Source organism: Anolis carolinensis, unplaced genomic scaffold, assembly GCF_035594765.1.
Source record: "Anolis carolinensis isolate JA03-04 unplaced genomic scaffold, rAnoCar3.1.pri scaffold_7, whole genome shotgun sequence".
NCBI lineage: Eukaryota > Metazoa > Chordata > Lepidosauria > Squamata > Dactyloidae > Anolis > Anolis carolinensis.
In genome coordinates, this window is record NW_026943818.1 from 33,403,093 (window position 1) to 33,420,689 (window position 17,597).

The window sequence follows — 17,597 nt, forward strand, 5'->3', positions numbered from 1 at the left end:
ACCGAGACAGAGACAGACGCAGAGGCGCAAACACATATATGGATAGATATATCAATGTGTGTATGTATGTGTAAGTATGTATATATATATGCTATGTTTATGTATGAGAATTTGTATGTATAAGTGTGTGCAAATGTGTGTGTATGTCTCCATATGTGTGTATATACATGTGCAGATGTGCTTATATGTGTGCGTGTTTATATATATCTGTATATAAAAAAGTGTGTGTGCATCAATGTGTGTATATCTATATGTGTGTATGGATATATGTTTATCTGTATTTATGAGAATTTATATATCTATGTGTGTATGTGTATATACAGTATGTGTGTATATATGTGTGTATGTGTATATACAGTGTGTGTGTGTATATATGTGTGTATGGATATATGTTTATCTGTATGTATGAGATATGCGTGTATGTGTATATACAGTGTGTGTGTACATATGTGTGTATATCTATATGTGTGTATGGATATATGTTTATCTGTATTTATGAGAATATATATATCTATGTGTGTATGTGTATATACAGTATGTGTGTATATATGTGTGTATGTGTATATACAGTGTGTGTGTGTATATATGTGTGTATGGATATATGTTTATCTGTATGTATGAGATATGCGTGTATGTGTATATACAGTGTGTGTGTACATATGTGGGTATATCTATATGTGTGTATGGATATATGTTTATCTGTATTTATGAGAATATATATATCTATGTGTGTGTGCATATACGTATGTGTGCATATATATGTGTGCATATATGTGTGTATATCTATATGTGTGTATGGATATATGTTTATCTGTATATATGAGATATGTATGTGTATATACAGTATGTGTGTATATATACATATACTTGTGTGTTTTAACATATACAGGTGTGTGTATGAATATATATGTGTGTGTGTATGTATATATACATACATGTGTGTTTGAACATATGTATGATTGTTTGTGGGTGTGTATATATCTGTGTATGTATGTGTGTATGGATATATGTTTATCTATATGTATGAGATATGTGTGTATGTGTATATACAGTATGTGTGTATATATATACATATACCTGTGTGTTTTAACATATACAGGTGTGTGTATGAATATATACATATTCATATATATATATATATATATATATATATACACACACAGTGTGTGTGTATGTATGTATGTATGTATACATACATGTGTGTTTGAACATATGTATGAGTGTTTGTATATATATATGTGTGTGTGTGTGTGTTCTGTAAATAGATTTGTGTATATATGTGTATATATATAAATTTGTGTGTATAGAGAAAGATGTGTGTTCGTAAAGAAAGTATGTATATATAGGTGTGTACAAACACACACACACACATATATAGACATACACACACCTATACACACAAGCACATGCATATATCTATCTATACAAACACATATACATATATATATTTCCTCCTGACGTTAAGTTCAGTCGTGACACCTATATATACACATACACACTATCTATCTACGTATACAAAAATCTATATATGCAAATATATGCACCCATATCTCTATATATGTACGGACATGTATACACACACACACACACAAGCTATTAACTGAAAGCAGGGCATAAATCCAACAAAAAATCAAAATTATTGATGCATGAACTGGACAAATTCCACCTTTTTCCGCATTCTTTCTTAGCAAATTTGCGGGTCATTTCCAGGCCCGGAAGGACAGGAAGAAACCGGAGAAGCCGGGCCTCCGAAATACCCTGACGGCGGAGGACTAAATTAAGCCTGCAGCTGCTCTTGGCAAAGGAAATACGGTCAGGAAAAAGATCTGAGAGGAGGAGAAAACACCACTGGAGGGGCACCCAGAGGCCATCTAGTCTGGTCCCATCCCTGCACTAACCAGGGCTGACCCTGCTTAGCAACACACACAAGCTCAGACTGTACATTTATACGACTTGTGAGTCTAAAGAAGTCTCGACGTCGCGTTATTATGACGGAGAATAATAATAATAATAGACGGGACAGGGCGGAGCAAGATGGCAGTTGCAACCCCATTGCAAAAAAAAAGTCAGCATGGATTTGAAATGCTTCATAATAATAATAATAATAAAGAAGACATTTATACAACTTGTGAGTCTAAAGAAGTCTCGACGTCGCGTTATTATGACGGAGAATAAAATCAAAGTTAGCGGGCTAGACGGGACAGGGCGGAGCAAGATGGCAGTTGCAACCCCATTGCAAAAAAAAAAGTCAGCATGGATTTGAAATGCTTCATAATAATAATAATAAAGAAGACATTTATACGACTTGTGAGTCTAAAGAAGTCTCGACGTCGCGTTATTATGACGGAGAATAAAATCAAAGTTAGCGGGCTAGACGGGACAGGGCGGAGCAAGATGGCAGTTGCAACCCCATTGCAAAAAAACAAGTCAGCATGGATTTGAAATGCTTCATAATAATAATAATAAAGAAGACATTTATACGACTTGTGAGTCTAAAGAAGTCTCGACGTTGCGTTATTATGACGGAGAATAAAATCAAAGTTAGCGGGCTAGACGGGACAGGGCGGAGCAAGATGGCAGTTGCAACCCCATTGCAAAAAAAAAAAGTCAGCATGGATTTGAAATGCTTCATAATAATAATAATAAAGAAGACATTTATACGACTTGTGAGTCTAAAGAAGTCTCGACGTTGCGTTATTATGACGGAGAATAAAATCAAAGTTAGCGGGCTAGATGGGACAGGGCGGAGCAAGATGGCAGTTGCAACCCCATTGCAAAAAAAAAAAAAAGTCAGCATGGATTTGAAATGCTTCATAATAATAATAATAAAGAAGACATTTATACGACTTGTGAGTCTAAAGAAGTCTCGACGTTGCGTTATTATGACGGAGAATAAAATCAAAGTTAGCGGGCTAGACGGGACAGGGCGGAGCAAGATGGCAGTTGCAACCCCATTGCAAAAAAAAAAAAGTCAGCATGGATTTGAAATGCTTCATAATAATAATAATAAAGAAGACATTTATACGACTTGTGAGTCTAAAGAAGTCTCGACGTTGCGTTATTATGACGGAGAATAAAATCAAAGTTAGCGGGCTAGATGGGACAGGGCGGAGCAAGATGGCAGTTGCAACCCCATTGCAAAAAAAAAAAAAGTCAGCATGGATTTGAAATGCTTCATAATAATAATAATAAAGAAGACATTTATACGACTTGTGAGTCTAAAGAAGTCTCGACGTTGCGTTATTATGACGGAGAATAAAATCAAAGTTAGCGGGCTAGACGGGACAGGGCGGAGCAAGATGGCAGTTGCAACCCCATTGCAAAAAAAAAAAAGTCAGCATGGATTTGAAATGCTTCATAATAATAATAATAAAGAAGACATTTATACGACTTGTGAGTCTAAAGAAGTCTCCGTTATTATGACGGAGAATAAAATCAAAGTTAGCGGGCTAGACGGGACAGGGCGGAGCAAGATGGCAGTTGCAACCCCATTGCAAAAAAAAAAGTCAGCATGGATTTGAAATGCTTCATAATAATAATAATAAAGAAGACATTTATACGACTTGTGAGTCTAAAGAAGTCTCGACGTCGCGTTATTATGACGGAGAATAAAATCAAAGTTAGCGGGCTAGACGGGACAGGGCGGAGCAAGATGGCAGTTGCAACCCCATTGCAAAAAAAAAGTCAGCATGGATTTGAAATGCTTCGTAATAATAATAATAAAGAAGACATTTATACGACTTGTGAGTCTAAAGAAGTCTCCGTTATTATGACGGAGAATAAAATCAAAGTTAGCGGGCTAGACGGGACAGGGTGGAGCAAGATAGCAGTTGCAACCCCATTGCAAAAAAAAGTCAGCATGGATTTGAAATGCTTCATAGTAATAATAATAAAGAAGACATTTATACGACTTGTGAGTCTAAAGAAGTCTCGACGTCGCGTTATTATGACGGAGAATAAAATCAAAGTTAGCGGGCTAGACGGGACAGGGCGGAGCAAGATGGCAGTTGCAACCCCATTGCAAAAAAAAAAGTCAGCATTTTCAAAACGAGCCACTTTTAACGACCCAAAAAGTTAGTGGGCTAGACGGGACGGGACGGAGAAAGTTAGCGGGCTAGACGGGAAGGGACGGAGAAAGTTAGTGGGCTAGACAGGACAGGGCGGAGCAAGATGGCAGTTGCAACCCCATTGCAAAAAAAAAAACAAGTCAGCATGGATCTGAAATGCTTCATAATAATAATAATAAATGACAAAGCAATTAGAAATGGTGTAACTGAGACAAGGTAATGTTTAGGTTTATAAATCCAACATCTTTCGATACTGATGAGATAATAATGAAACATTAATTATACACGATGCCGGAGCAGCAAGTTGCGTTTTCGAAACGAGTCCCATTTAACGACCCAAAAAATAAAATGGAATTAAAGATGAGTCATTTAGCAACGTAAGGCTTTGTGTACGGTTCTCAGGGAAGATTCACAGGTTAAATATACATATATATATATATATATATATATATATATATATATATATATATTTTCAGTGGAAACAGGATATACAGCAGGGCCTTGCCCGGAATAAATCCTTTTTCAATGGGATTAAGGATTGAAAGGGCGGATTACAACATAATCCTGTGTCAATAGGCTTTGGAGGGATGATCGCAAAGGTCTTAACCCGATCCCATGAAACAGAGCCGGGCTAACTAGATGCATTTCCGAAGACAACAAAAATATTAATTTGCTAGAACACCAAATAATAATAATAATAATAATAATAATAATAGTAATAATCCAATACAACAGCCAGCAGAGTGTCTGCTGTGGACTCATCTTGGTGTATTTCAAATAATAATAATAATAATAATAATAATAATATAAAATTATTATTATTATTATCAAGATAGATATGCTGGATTTTTATTATTATTATTATCATCAAGATAGATATGCTGGATTTTTGCTGACGAAAAACAACAGGAAAAACTCAATAATAATAATATAAAATTATTATTATTATTATTATCAAGATAGATATGCTGGATTTTTATTATTATTATTATTATCAAGATAGATATGCTGGATTTTTGCTGATGAAAAACAACAGGAAAAACTCAATAATAATAATATAAAATTATTATTATTATTATTATCAAGATAGATATGCTGGATTTTTATTATTATTATTATTATTATTATTATTATCAAGATAGATATGCTGGATTTTTATTATTATTATTATTATTATCAAGATAGATATGCTGGATTTTTATTATTATTATTATTATCAAGATAGATATGCTGGATTTTTGCTGACGAAAAACAACAGGAAAAACTCAATAATAATAATATAAAATTATTATTATTATTATCAAGATAGATATGCTGGATTTTTATTATTATTATTATTATCAAGATAGATATGCTGGATTATTATTATTATTATTATTATTATTATTATCAAGATAGATATGCTGGATTTTTGCTGACGAAAAACAACAGGAAAAACTCAATAATAATAATATAAAATTATTATTATTATTATTATTATTATTATCAAGATAGATATGCTGGATTATTATTATTATTATTATTATTATTATTATTATTATCAAGCTAGATATGCTGGTATTATTATTATTATTATTATCTATACGCATAATAAAAGTGAAAATATTTCTCATAGAAATCCTGCCTTGGCCTTATAAGGGCTGAGAGCCCTATCATCCCCATCCCCGGTTGCCATGGTAACAGAGGTCTTCCCGCACGGTTGCCGGGGTAACGGCAGCTGGGCGGCAACGGGTACCCTTCCTTGCAGAAGGATGGAGGAAGATAGTGGATGCAAAGGAAGGGCCAGAAAAGCAATAATAATGATAATAATAATAATAATAATAATAATAATAGTGTTCCTTACACACATAGCCTGGAGGTCAATTAATAATAATAATAATAATAATAATAATAATAATAATAATAATAATAATATTCCTTACACAGCCTGGAGATTTATTAGCAGTATCTATCATATATAAATCCAGCATATCTATCTTGTTTGCTGTGACATAATAAAATAATATTCCTTACACAGCCTGGAGGTCTATTAACAATAATAACAATCTTTACACAGCCTGGAGGTCTAATAATAATAATAATAATAATAATAATAATAATAATAATAATAATAATAATAATAATAATAATATTCCTTACACAGCCTGGAGATTTATTAGCAATATCTATCATATATAAATCCAGCATATCTATCTTGTTTGCTGTGACATAATAAAATAATATTCCTTACACAGCCTGGAGATTTATTAGCAATAATAATAATAATAATAATAATAATAATATTTACACATGTAGCCTGGATTTCATTTCATGCCTACTATTTTGAATCATTTTGTGCAAAGATGGGCCAATTTAGGGAAGTTTCGGATTCCTATTTCACTACCCCGAGATCGCGGAAAGGGCTCTCTGCACATGCTCAGGAGTCACTCCTGAAAGCTCACACGTCAAGGAGACATTAAAACCATTTTTATTTATTTATAAATATTTTATTTATAAATATTTATAAATAAATAAATAAATAATCCCAGTAACCAAACCGCCGTGGATCAAAATACAAAACGCAACCCCACTTGACGCTCGAGCCACCTTTTGACCACAAGTGAGTCGAGATGAGGGCTATCGGGTTGTGCTTTTTTCCACGGTCAATCGGTCAGCGGATCCCAATGGGTAACTTGGGAGGGAGTTGTAGTTCACCTGCATCCAGAGAACACTGTGAACCCAAACACCGATGAATGTGGACAAAACTTGGCACATAGACCCGATATGCCGAAATTTGGTAAAATATTACCCCACCCATGAGCAAACTTGCCCAACATATCACACCTGGTTCTGGCTCACGAATGGGACCCTGAAGAAGGAGACAGAAGGCCTGATCCTTGCAGCCCAGGAGCAAGACATCAGGACAAAGGCCATTCAGGCCAAGATCAAAAAATCAGCTGATGACCCAAAATGCAGACTGTGCAAGGAAACCGACGAGACCATGGATCATATCCTCAGCTGCTGTAAGAATATTGCACAGACAGACTACAAACAGAGGAACAACTCTGTGGCCCAAATGATTCATTGGAACTTATGCCTCCAGTACCACCTCCCTGCAGTTAAGAACTGGTGGGATCACAAACCTGCAAAAGTATTGGAAAATGAACATGCAAAGATACTGTGGGACTTCCGAATCCAGACTGACAAAGTTCTGGAACACAACACACCAGACATCACAGTTGTGGAAAAGAACAAGGTTTGGATCATTGATGTTGCCATCCCAGGTGACAGTCGCATTGACGAAAAACAACAGGAAAAACTCAGCCGCTCTCAGGACCTCAAGATTGAACTGCAAAGACTCTGGCAGAAACCAGTGCAGGTGGTCCCGGTGGTGATGGGCACATTGGGTGCCGTGCCAAAAGATCTCAGCCGGCATTTGGAAACAATAGGCATTGACAAAATTACGATCTGCCAACTGCAAAAGGCCACCCTACTGGGATCTGTGTGCATCATCCGAAAATACATCACACAGTCCTAGACACTTGGGAAGTGTTCGACTTGTGGTTTTGTGAAACGAAATCCAGCATGTCTATCTTGTTTGCTGTGTCATACAACGTCGTTGTGTCAATAACAACAATAAATAAGTCCTAGACCAGGATTCCTAAAACTTTTTAAGCCGAGGGCCAGTCCACAATCCTTCTGACTGTTGAGGGGCCGGATTATTATATGAAAAAAAATACAAACAAATTCCGATGCACACTGCATATGTCTTATTTGTAGTGCAAAAACAACAACAACAACAATGAAAGAACAATACAATATTTAAAAATAAAAACAATTTTAACCAACATACATTTATCAGGATTTCAATGGGAAGTGTGGTCCTGCTTCTGGCCAATGAGATAGTCATGTTAATTAGGGTTGTTGTTGTTGTTGTTGTGTGCCTTCAAGTCATTTCAGACTTTGGGTGAGCCTAAGTCTAAAATTTATTTATTATGTATTTACTGCCTTTATTTACTACATTTGTATCACACCCTTCTCACCCGAAAGGGGACTCAGAGTGGCTTACAAATTATATGTACATACAATATATTATATTATTAGCATAGCACAATATGAGCATTATATATTACTATATTGAACTATACCACTATACTGTAATATTATTAGTAATATTATATGTAATTAGAATATATAATTAATATTACTATATGGTATTATTATTAGTGTTATATTGTATTACATTATAATATTATCAATATTATATGTATATACAATATATTATATTATAAAAGTGAGGGCGGGGGCCAGGTAAATGACCTCGGAGGGCCGCATCCGGCCCCCGGGCCTTAGTTTGGGGACCCCTGTCCTAGACACTTGGGAAGTGTTCGACTTGTGATTTTGTGATATGAAATCCAGCATCTTGTTTGCAGTGTCATAATAAAATAATAAATAACATAATAATATTATAATAACAATAAAGTATCACACTTTAAATAATAATAACAAAATAAAAATAATAATAATAAATAACATAATATTATAACAATAAAATAATATCAAAATAAACATAATAGAATAACATATTCTAATATAATAATAAAATAATAGCAAAATAAAAAATAATCATAATAACATTATAATATAATAATATAATAACAAAATAAACATAATAAAAATAACATACTGTAATATAATATTATGCTAACAATAAAGTAATAATAACAAAATAAAAATAATAATAAAAAATAACATAATATTATAACAATAAAATAATATCATAATAAACATAATAAAATAACATATTCTAATATAATAAAAAATAGCAAAATAAAAAACAATCATAATAACATTATAATATAATAATAATATAATAACAAAATAAACATAATAAAAATAACATAATATAATATTATAATAACAACAAAGTAATAACAAAATAAACATAATAAAAATAACATAATAATATAATAATATAGTAACAAAATAACAACATAGCATTACTGCGTATTGAACTACTTTTTCTGTCAAATTTGTTGTATAACATGATGTTTTGGTGCTTAATTTGCAAAATCAGAACCTAATTTGACGTTTAATAGGCTTTTCCTTAATTTCTCCTTATTATCCAACATATTCGCTTATCCAACGTTCTGCCGGCCTGTTTATGTTGGATAAGTGAGACTCTACTGTAATATAATAATATAGTAACAAAATAAAAAATAAAAAAAACATAATAATATAACAACAAAATAAACATAAGCGTTCAATGGGTGAAAAACTCAGGGCTATGTCTATTTTTATTGTTACTTTTATTGTTGTTTTTATTGTTTTTATTGTTATTTTAAAGGCAAGTGTATTGTTTTAATCTATTTTTGTAAACCGCTCCGAGCCAAACTGGGAGTTGCGGTATATACGTTTAATAAATAAATAAATAAATAAATAAATAAAATAATATAATATTATATATATTATAAAATAATAATAACAAAATAAACATAATAAAATAACATAATATAATATTATAATAACAGTAAAGTAATAATAACAAAATAAACATAATAAAAATAACATAATATAAAATAAAAAATAAAAATTACATAACATTATAATAATATAACAACAACAAAATAATCATAATAAAAATACCATAACATATTATAATAACAATAAAACAATAACAAAATAAACATAATAAAAATAACATAATAATATTATAATATAACATAATAACAAAATAAAAAATTAAAATAGCATAATAATATTATAATATAACAACAACAACAACAACAACAACAGTTTATTGATTAGCCAGTATGGACTGTTTTTGGTTGGAGGTTTATGTGTGTTTTGCTTTATATGTTTCAGAATAAGATAGTACCCAGTTGGGACTGTAAAGAAAATACTCTATATACTAGCACACCACAATACACACGGTAAAACCTACATGAGAGTATATACATTTAAGTTGTTGTTTTTTCTATATATATATATATATATATATATATATATATATATATATATATATATATATACCATTCTTATAGCCAGTTGGCCTTATCAAGGAAACATTATAATATAATAAATAATAATAATAACAAAACACTAATAAAATAATAATAATAAAATAGTAATAACAAAATAATCATGTTTCACACCACTTTTTTCCTTTATTCTCTGCACCGAAACCATCCCCAGAAGCAAAGTCGCAGCCACAATTTTGCAATGAATAATGAATAATGAATATGATGATGAGATATTAGAACTCTAATGCATAATGATGATGAGAACCTAGAAACTATTTAATAAGCATTGTCAGGACATGAGGGAGTTTTGCAACAACCACGTCCCCGTCCTGTCTAATGAGGGTCCAAATATATATGTGTGCGTGTCCATATGTATATATGTATAGCGATATTTCAAAACGGTGCTCTCGACATCCCGTCTCGGCTCACGGCCCGATAGAGAAAAAGAAAAGAGCATGGGAAGAAATGGAAGAGAAAGAAAGTGAAAGAAGGAGGAGGAGGAAGAAGAGAAGAAGAAATCTCCTCCAGGCAAAAACATCACAAAAGGGAAACGCATTTGGCTTTATATGGAAATCTCAGTTGAAATCTCCCTATTTCAGCAGAAAGAAGCCAAAGAAGCCATCTATATATCTATCCATCTATCAATCCATACATGCATCCAGATATCTATCTATCTATCTATCTATCTATCTATCTATCTATCTATCTATCCAGAAACCGATCGATTTATCCATCCAACCAAATATTTATTTATCTATCTATCCATCCATCCAGAAACTGATCAATTTATCCATCCATCCAAATATTTATTTATCTATCTATCCATCCATCCAGAAACTGATCAATTTATCCATCCATCCAAATATTTATTTATCTATCTATCCATCCATCCAGAAACTGATCAATTTATCCATCCAACCAAATATTTATTTATCTATCTATCCATCCATCCAGAAACTGATCAATTTATCCATCCATCCAAATATTTATTTATCTATCTATCCATCCAGAAACCGATCCATCTATCCATCCAACCAAATATTTATTTATCTATCTATCCATCCATCCAGAAACTGATCAATTTATCCATCCATCCAAATATTTATTTATCTATCTATCCATCCAGAAACCGATCCATCTATCCATCCATCCAAATATTTGTCTCTGTCTGCCCATCCATCCAGAAACCGATCAATTTATCCATCCATCCAAATATCTATCTATCTATCTATCTATCTATCTATCTATCTATCTATCTATCTATCTGACAATTCATCCAGAAACCGATCAATCTATCCATCCATCCAAATATCTATCTATCTATCCACTCATCCATCCAGATACCTACCAATCAATCAATCAATCAATCATCTATATTATCTATCTATCTATCTATCTATCTATCTATCTATCCATTCATCCATCCAGATACCTATCAATCAATCAATCAATCAATCAATCGATCCAAATATTTATTTATCTATCGTATCTGTCTTTTTATCTATCTATCTATCTATCTATCTATCTATCTATCTATCTATCTATCTATCTATCTATCTGTCAATTCATCCAGAAACCGATCAATCTATCCATCCATCCAAATATCTGTCTATCTATCTATCTATCTATCTATCCACTTATCCATCCAGATACCTATCAATCAATCAATCATCTATCTATATTATCCATCTACCTATCTTTCCATCCATCCAGAAACTGATCAATCTATCCATCCATCCAAATATCTATCTATCTTTCCATTCATCCATCCAGATACCTATCAATCAATCAATCAATCCAAATATTTATTTGTCTGTCTGTCCATCCATCCAGAAACTGATCAACTTATCCATCCATCCAAATATTTATTTATCTGTCTATCGTATCTGTCTTTCTATCTCTATCTATCTATCTATCTATCTATCTATCTATCTATCTATCTATCTATCTATCTATCTATCCATTCATCCAGAAACTGATCAATTTATCCATCCATCCAAATATCTATCTATCCATCTATCTATTCACTCATCCATCCAGATACCTATCAATCAATCAATCACCTATCTATATTATCCATCTACCTATCTATCCATCCATCCAGAAACTGATCAATCTATCCATCCATCCAAATATCTATCTATTCATTCATCCATCCAGATACCTATCAACCAATCAATCATCTATCCATATTATCCATATACCTATCTATCCATCTAGATATCTATCAATATGTCTATCGATCCATCCATCCAGATATATATCTATTCTTTTATCCATCCATCCAGATATCTATCTCATCCATCCATCCATTTATCTAGATATCCACCCAGATAAATATCAATCTATCTATCCATCCATATAGATCTATCCTTCTATCTAGCCATCCATCCATCTGTCCAGATATCTATCTATCTGTCTATCTAACCCATCCATCCATCCAGATACCTATCAATCCATCCAGATACCTATCAATCCATCCAATGAAATGCAAGGCAGTTCAATGGCAAGGCAATAGCAAGCAGTTCAAAGGCAATGCAATGCAATAGGAATGCAGTGCAATGCAAGGGAAGATACCTTATAGATAAAGATACCTTATCTATCCATCCAATGCAATATAATGCAATGCCAGGCAGTTAAATGGCAAGGATATGAAGTTCAAAGGCAATGCAATGCAATAAGAATGCAGTGCAATTCAAGGAGAGGCAATGGCAAGGTCTATTCATATATATCTTCCATATATCCATCTATCCATCCAATGCAATGCAGTGCAATACAATATTATGTAAGTCAGTTCAATGGCAAGGCAATGGCAATAGCAAAACCATGCAGTTCAAAGGCAATGCAATAGGAATGTAGTGCAAGGCAAGGAGAGGCAATGGAAAGGCCTATCTATAATAATAATAATAATAATAATAATAATAATAATAATAATAATAATAATATTTTTTATTTGTAGACCGCCCTATCAATCCATCCATTGCAATGCAAGGTAAGGAGATAATAATAATAATAATAATAATAATAATAATAATAATAATAATAATAATAATAATTTTTATGTGTAGACCGCCCTATCCATCCATCCATTGCAATGCAAGCCAATGCAATAGGAAAGCAGTACAATGCAAGGAGATAATAATAACAATAACAATAATAATAATAATCGTTTTAATTTATAGACCGCCCTATCCATCCATCCATTGCAATGCAAGGCAATGTAATAGGAATGCAGTGCAATGCAAGGAGATAATAATAATAATAATAATAATAATAATAATAGTTTTAATTTATAGACCGCCCTATCCATCCATCCATTGCAATGCAAGGCAATGCAAGGAGATAATAATAATAATAATAATAATAATATTTTTTATTTCTAGACCGCTCTATCCATCCATCCATTGCAATGCAAGCCAATGCAATAGGAAAGCAGAGCAATGCAAGGAGATAATAATAATAATAATTTTAATTTCTAGACGGCCCTATCCATCCATCCATTGCAATGCAAGCCAATGCAATAGGAAAGCAGAGCAATGCAAGGAGATGATAATAATAATAATATTTTTTATTTGTAGACCGCCCTATCCATCCATCCATTGCAATGCAAGGCAATGCAAGGAGATAATAATAATAATTTATTTGTAGCCCGCCCTATCCATCCATCCATTGCAATGCAAGGCAATGCAATAGGAAAGCAGTGCAATGCAAGGAGATAATAATAATAATAATTTTAATTTCTAGACGGCCCTATCCATCCATCCATTGCAATGCAAGCCAATGCAATAGGAAAGCAGAGCAATGCAAGATAATAATAATAATAATAATAATAATATTTTTTATTTGTAGACCGCCCTATCCATCCATCCATTGCAATGCAAGGCAATGCAAGGAGATAATAATAATAATAATAATTTATTTGTAGCCCGCCCTATCCATCCATCCATTGCAATGCAAGGCAATGCAATAGGAAAGCAGTGCAATGCAAGGAGATAATATAATAATAATAATAATAATAATAATAACAACAACAATAATAGTTTTAATTTGTAGACCGCCCTATCCATCCATCCATTGCAATGAAAGGCAATGCAAGGAGATAATAATAATAATAATAATATATTTTTTATTTGTAGACTGCCCTATCCATCCATCCATAATAATGATTTTATTTCTAGACCCCCCTATCCATCCATCCATTGCAATGCAAGGCAATGCAATAGGAAAGCAGTGCAATGCAAGGAGATAATAATAATAATAATAATAATAATAATAATAATAATAATAATATTTTTTATTTGTAGACCGCCCTATCAATCCATCCATTGCAATGCAAGGTAAGGAGATAATAATAATAATAATAATAATAATAATTTTATTTGTAGCCTGCCCTATCCATCCATCCATTGCAATGTAAGCCAATGCAATAGGAATGCAGTGCAATGCAAGGAGATAATAATAATAACAATAACAATAATAATAATAATTTTTCTTTCTAGACCACCCTATCCATCCATCCATTGCAGTGCAAGGCAATGCAAGGAGATAATAATAATAATAATTTTAATTTTTAGACCGCCCTATCCATTCATCCATTGCAATGCAAGCCAATGCAATAGGAAAGCAGAGCAATGCAAGAAGATAATATAATAATAATAATAATAATAATAATAATTTTATTTGTAGACTGCCCTATCCATCCATCCATTGCAATGCGAGGCAATGTAAGGAGATAATAATAATAATAATAATGATAATAATAATAATTTTATTTGTAGACTGCCCTATCCATCCATCCATTGCAATGCGAGGCAATGTAAGGAGATAATAATAATGATAATAATAATAATTTTATTTGTAGACCGCCCTATCTAGCTATCCATCTATCCATCCAATGCAATGCAATACAATAGAGTTCAATGGCAAGGCCTACTAGGCCCGCTTGGGCCCTCCAGGGGGTTTGGACTACAACTCCCAGCATTCCTAACAGCCTGCCGGCTGTTAGGAATGCTGGGAGTTGTAGTCCAACCCCCCTGGAGGGCCCAAGCGGGCCTTTCTCTCCATCCTCACCCTGAGGAGCGCGTTGGTGGCGGCTCTGCGGGCGAGGGTGAGGGCGAGGGCGGCGAGGAGGACGAGCAGGGCCTCGGCGTGGGCGGGCTGGGCGAAGCGGCGCCAGGTGCGGAGGGAGGCCGCCCACCCGCAGCCGGCCCCGCACTCCCGCGCCGCCCCCCACAGGCTCCCCCAGCACCGCTCCGCCAGCGCCCCGTAGCCCGGCATGGCCTCCGGAGCGCGGCCCGCCGACGACGCCGCCGCCACCACCGCCTCCTCCTCCTCAGCCTCCATCCTCTTCGGACGACGCCGTCTCCCTCTCTCTGAGGGAAAGAAGACAGAGAGAGAAAAGCGCGGCAAGGGCGGCGGCAAAAGAGGACGCCGTGAGGAGGCTCCCGCGCGCATGCGCCACGCGGCACGCGCTCGCAGCACCGCCACGACGCTCCACCGCTGCCGACGCGACGCCAGAGGGCGCCCCAGAGCTCACAGTGGAAAGGGATCCCCCAAAGGTCATCCAGTCCGGCCCCAGAATAGAGATAGAGATAGAGATAGAGATAGAGATAGATAGATAGATAGATAGATAGATAGATAGATAGATAGATAGATAGATAGATAGATAGATAGATAGATAGATAGATAGATAGATAGATAGATAGATAGATAGATAGATAGATAGATAGATAGATAGATAGATAAATGGATGGATGGATGGATGGATGGATGGATGGATGGATGGATGGATGGATGGATGGATGGATGGATGGATGGATAGATAGAATGATAAATAGATAGATAGATAGATAAATGGATGGATGGATGGATGGATGGATGGATGGATGGATAGATAGATAGATAAATAGATAGATAGATAGATAAATGGATGGATGGATGGATGGATGGATGGATAGATAAATAGATAGATAAATAGATAGATAGATAAATGGATGGATGGATGGATGGATGGATGGATGGATGGATGGATGGATGGATGGATGGATGGATGGATAGATAGAATGATAAATAGATAGATAGATAGATAAATGGATGGATGGATGGATGGATGGATGGATGGATGGATAGATAGATAGATAAATAGATAGATAGATAGATAAATGGATGGATGGATGGATGGATGGATGGATAGATAAATAGATAGATAAATAGATAGATAGATAAATGGATGGATGGATAGATAGATAGATAGATAGATAGATAGATAGATAGATAGTGGATGGATGGATGGATGGATGGATGGATAGATAAATAGATAGATAAATAGATAGATAGATAGATAGATAGATAAGTAGATAGATAAATAGATGGATAGGCAGACAGATATCTGGATGAATGGATGGATGGATGGATGGATGGATGGATAGATAGATAGATAGATAGATAGATAGATAGATAGATAAATAGATAGATAAATAGATGGATAGGCAGACAGATATCTGGATGAATGGATGGATGGATGGATGGATGGATGGATAGATAGATAGATAGATAGATAGATAGATAGATAGATAGATAGATAGATAAGTAGATAGATAAATAGATGGATAGGCAGACAGATATCTGGATGAATGGATGGATGGATGGATGGATGGATGGATAGATAGATAGATAGATAAGTAGATAGATAAATAGATGGATAGGCAGACAGATATCTGGATGGATGGATGGATGGATGGATGGATAGATAGATAGATAGATAGATAGATAAGTAGATAGATAAATAGATAGATAGGTAGATACATAAATAGATGGATAGACAGACAGATATCTGGATGAATGAATGGATGGATGGATGGATGGATAGATAGATAGATAGATAGATAGATAGATAGATAAGTAGATAGATAAATAGATGGATAGGCAGACAGATATCTGGATGAATGGATGGATGGATGGATGGATGGATGGATAGATAGATAGATAGATAGATAGATAGATAGATAGATAGATAAGTAGATAGATAAATAGATGGATAAGCAGACAGATATCTGGATGAATGAATGGATGGATGGATGGATGGATGGATAGATAGATAGATAGATAGATAGATAGATAGATAGATAGATAGATAAGTAGATAGATAAATAGATAGGTAGATACATAAATAGATGGATAGGCAGACAGATATCTGGATGAATGGATTGATGGATGGATAGATAGATAGATAGATAGATAGATAGATAGATAGATAGATAAGTAGATAGATAAATAGATAGATAGGTAGATACATAAATAGATGGATAGACAGACAGATATCTGGATGAATGAATGGATGGATGGATGGATAGATAGATAGATAGATAGATAGATAGATAGATAGATAGATAGATAGATAAGTAGATAGATAAATAGATAGATAGGTAGATACATAAATAGATGGATAGACAGACAGATATCTGGATGAATGGATGGATGGATGGATGGATGGATGGATGGATGGATAGATAGATAGATAGATAGATAG

General features: G+C 34.0%; 1 protein-coding gene and 1 long non-coding RNA gene across 2 annotated transcripts in view; both read right to left on the reverse strand.

The window, feature by feature from the left end:
• cers1 (ceramide synthase 1) overlaps positions 1–15,537 on the reverse strand; it is a 31,054-nt gene extending 15,517 nt beyond the window's left edge. Inside the window, exon 1 of the mRNA XM_062959676.1 lies at positions 15,140–15,537. Within this exon, the coding sequence (XP_062815746.1) occupies positions 15,140–15,523 (384 nt within the window). The 5' untranslated portion in view covers positions 15,524–15,537. The remainder of the gene's footprint in view (positions 1–15,139) is intronic.
• Positions 10,189–14,083, reverse strand: LOC134293123 (uncharacterized). Its single transcript, XR_010000152.1, has 2 exons — positions 12,154–14,083; positions 10,189–12,001 (listed from the first exon to the last, which is right to left on the reverse strand). It is a non-coding gene; the product is annotated as an uncharacterized LOC134293123 (long non-coding RNA).
• Positions 15,538–17,597: the final 2,060 nt, after the last annotated feature.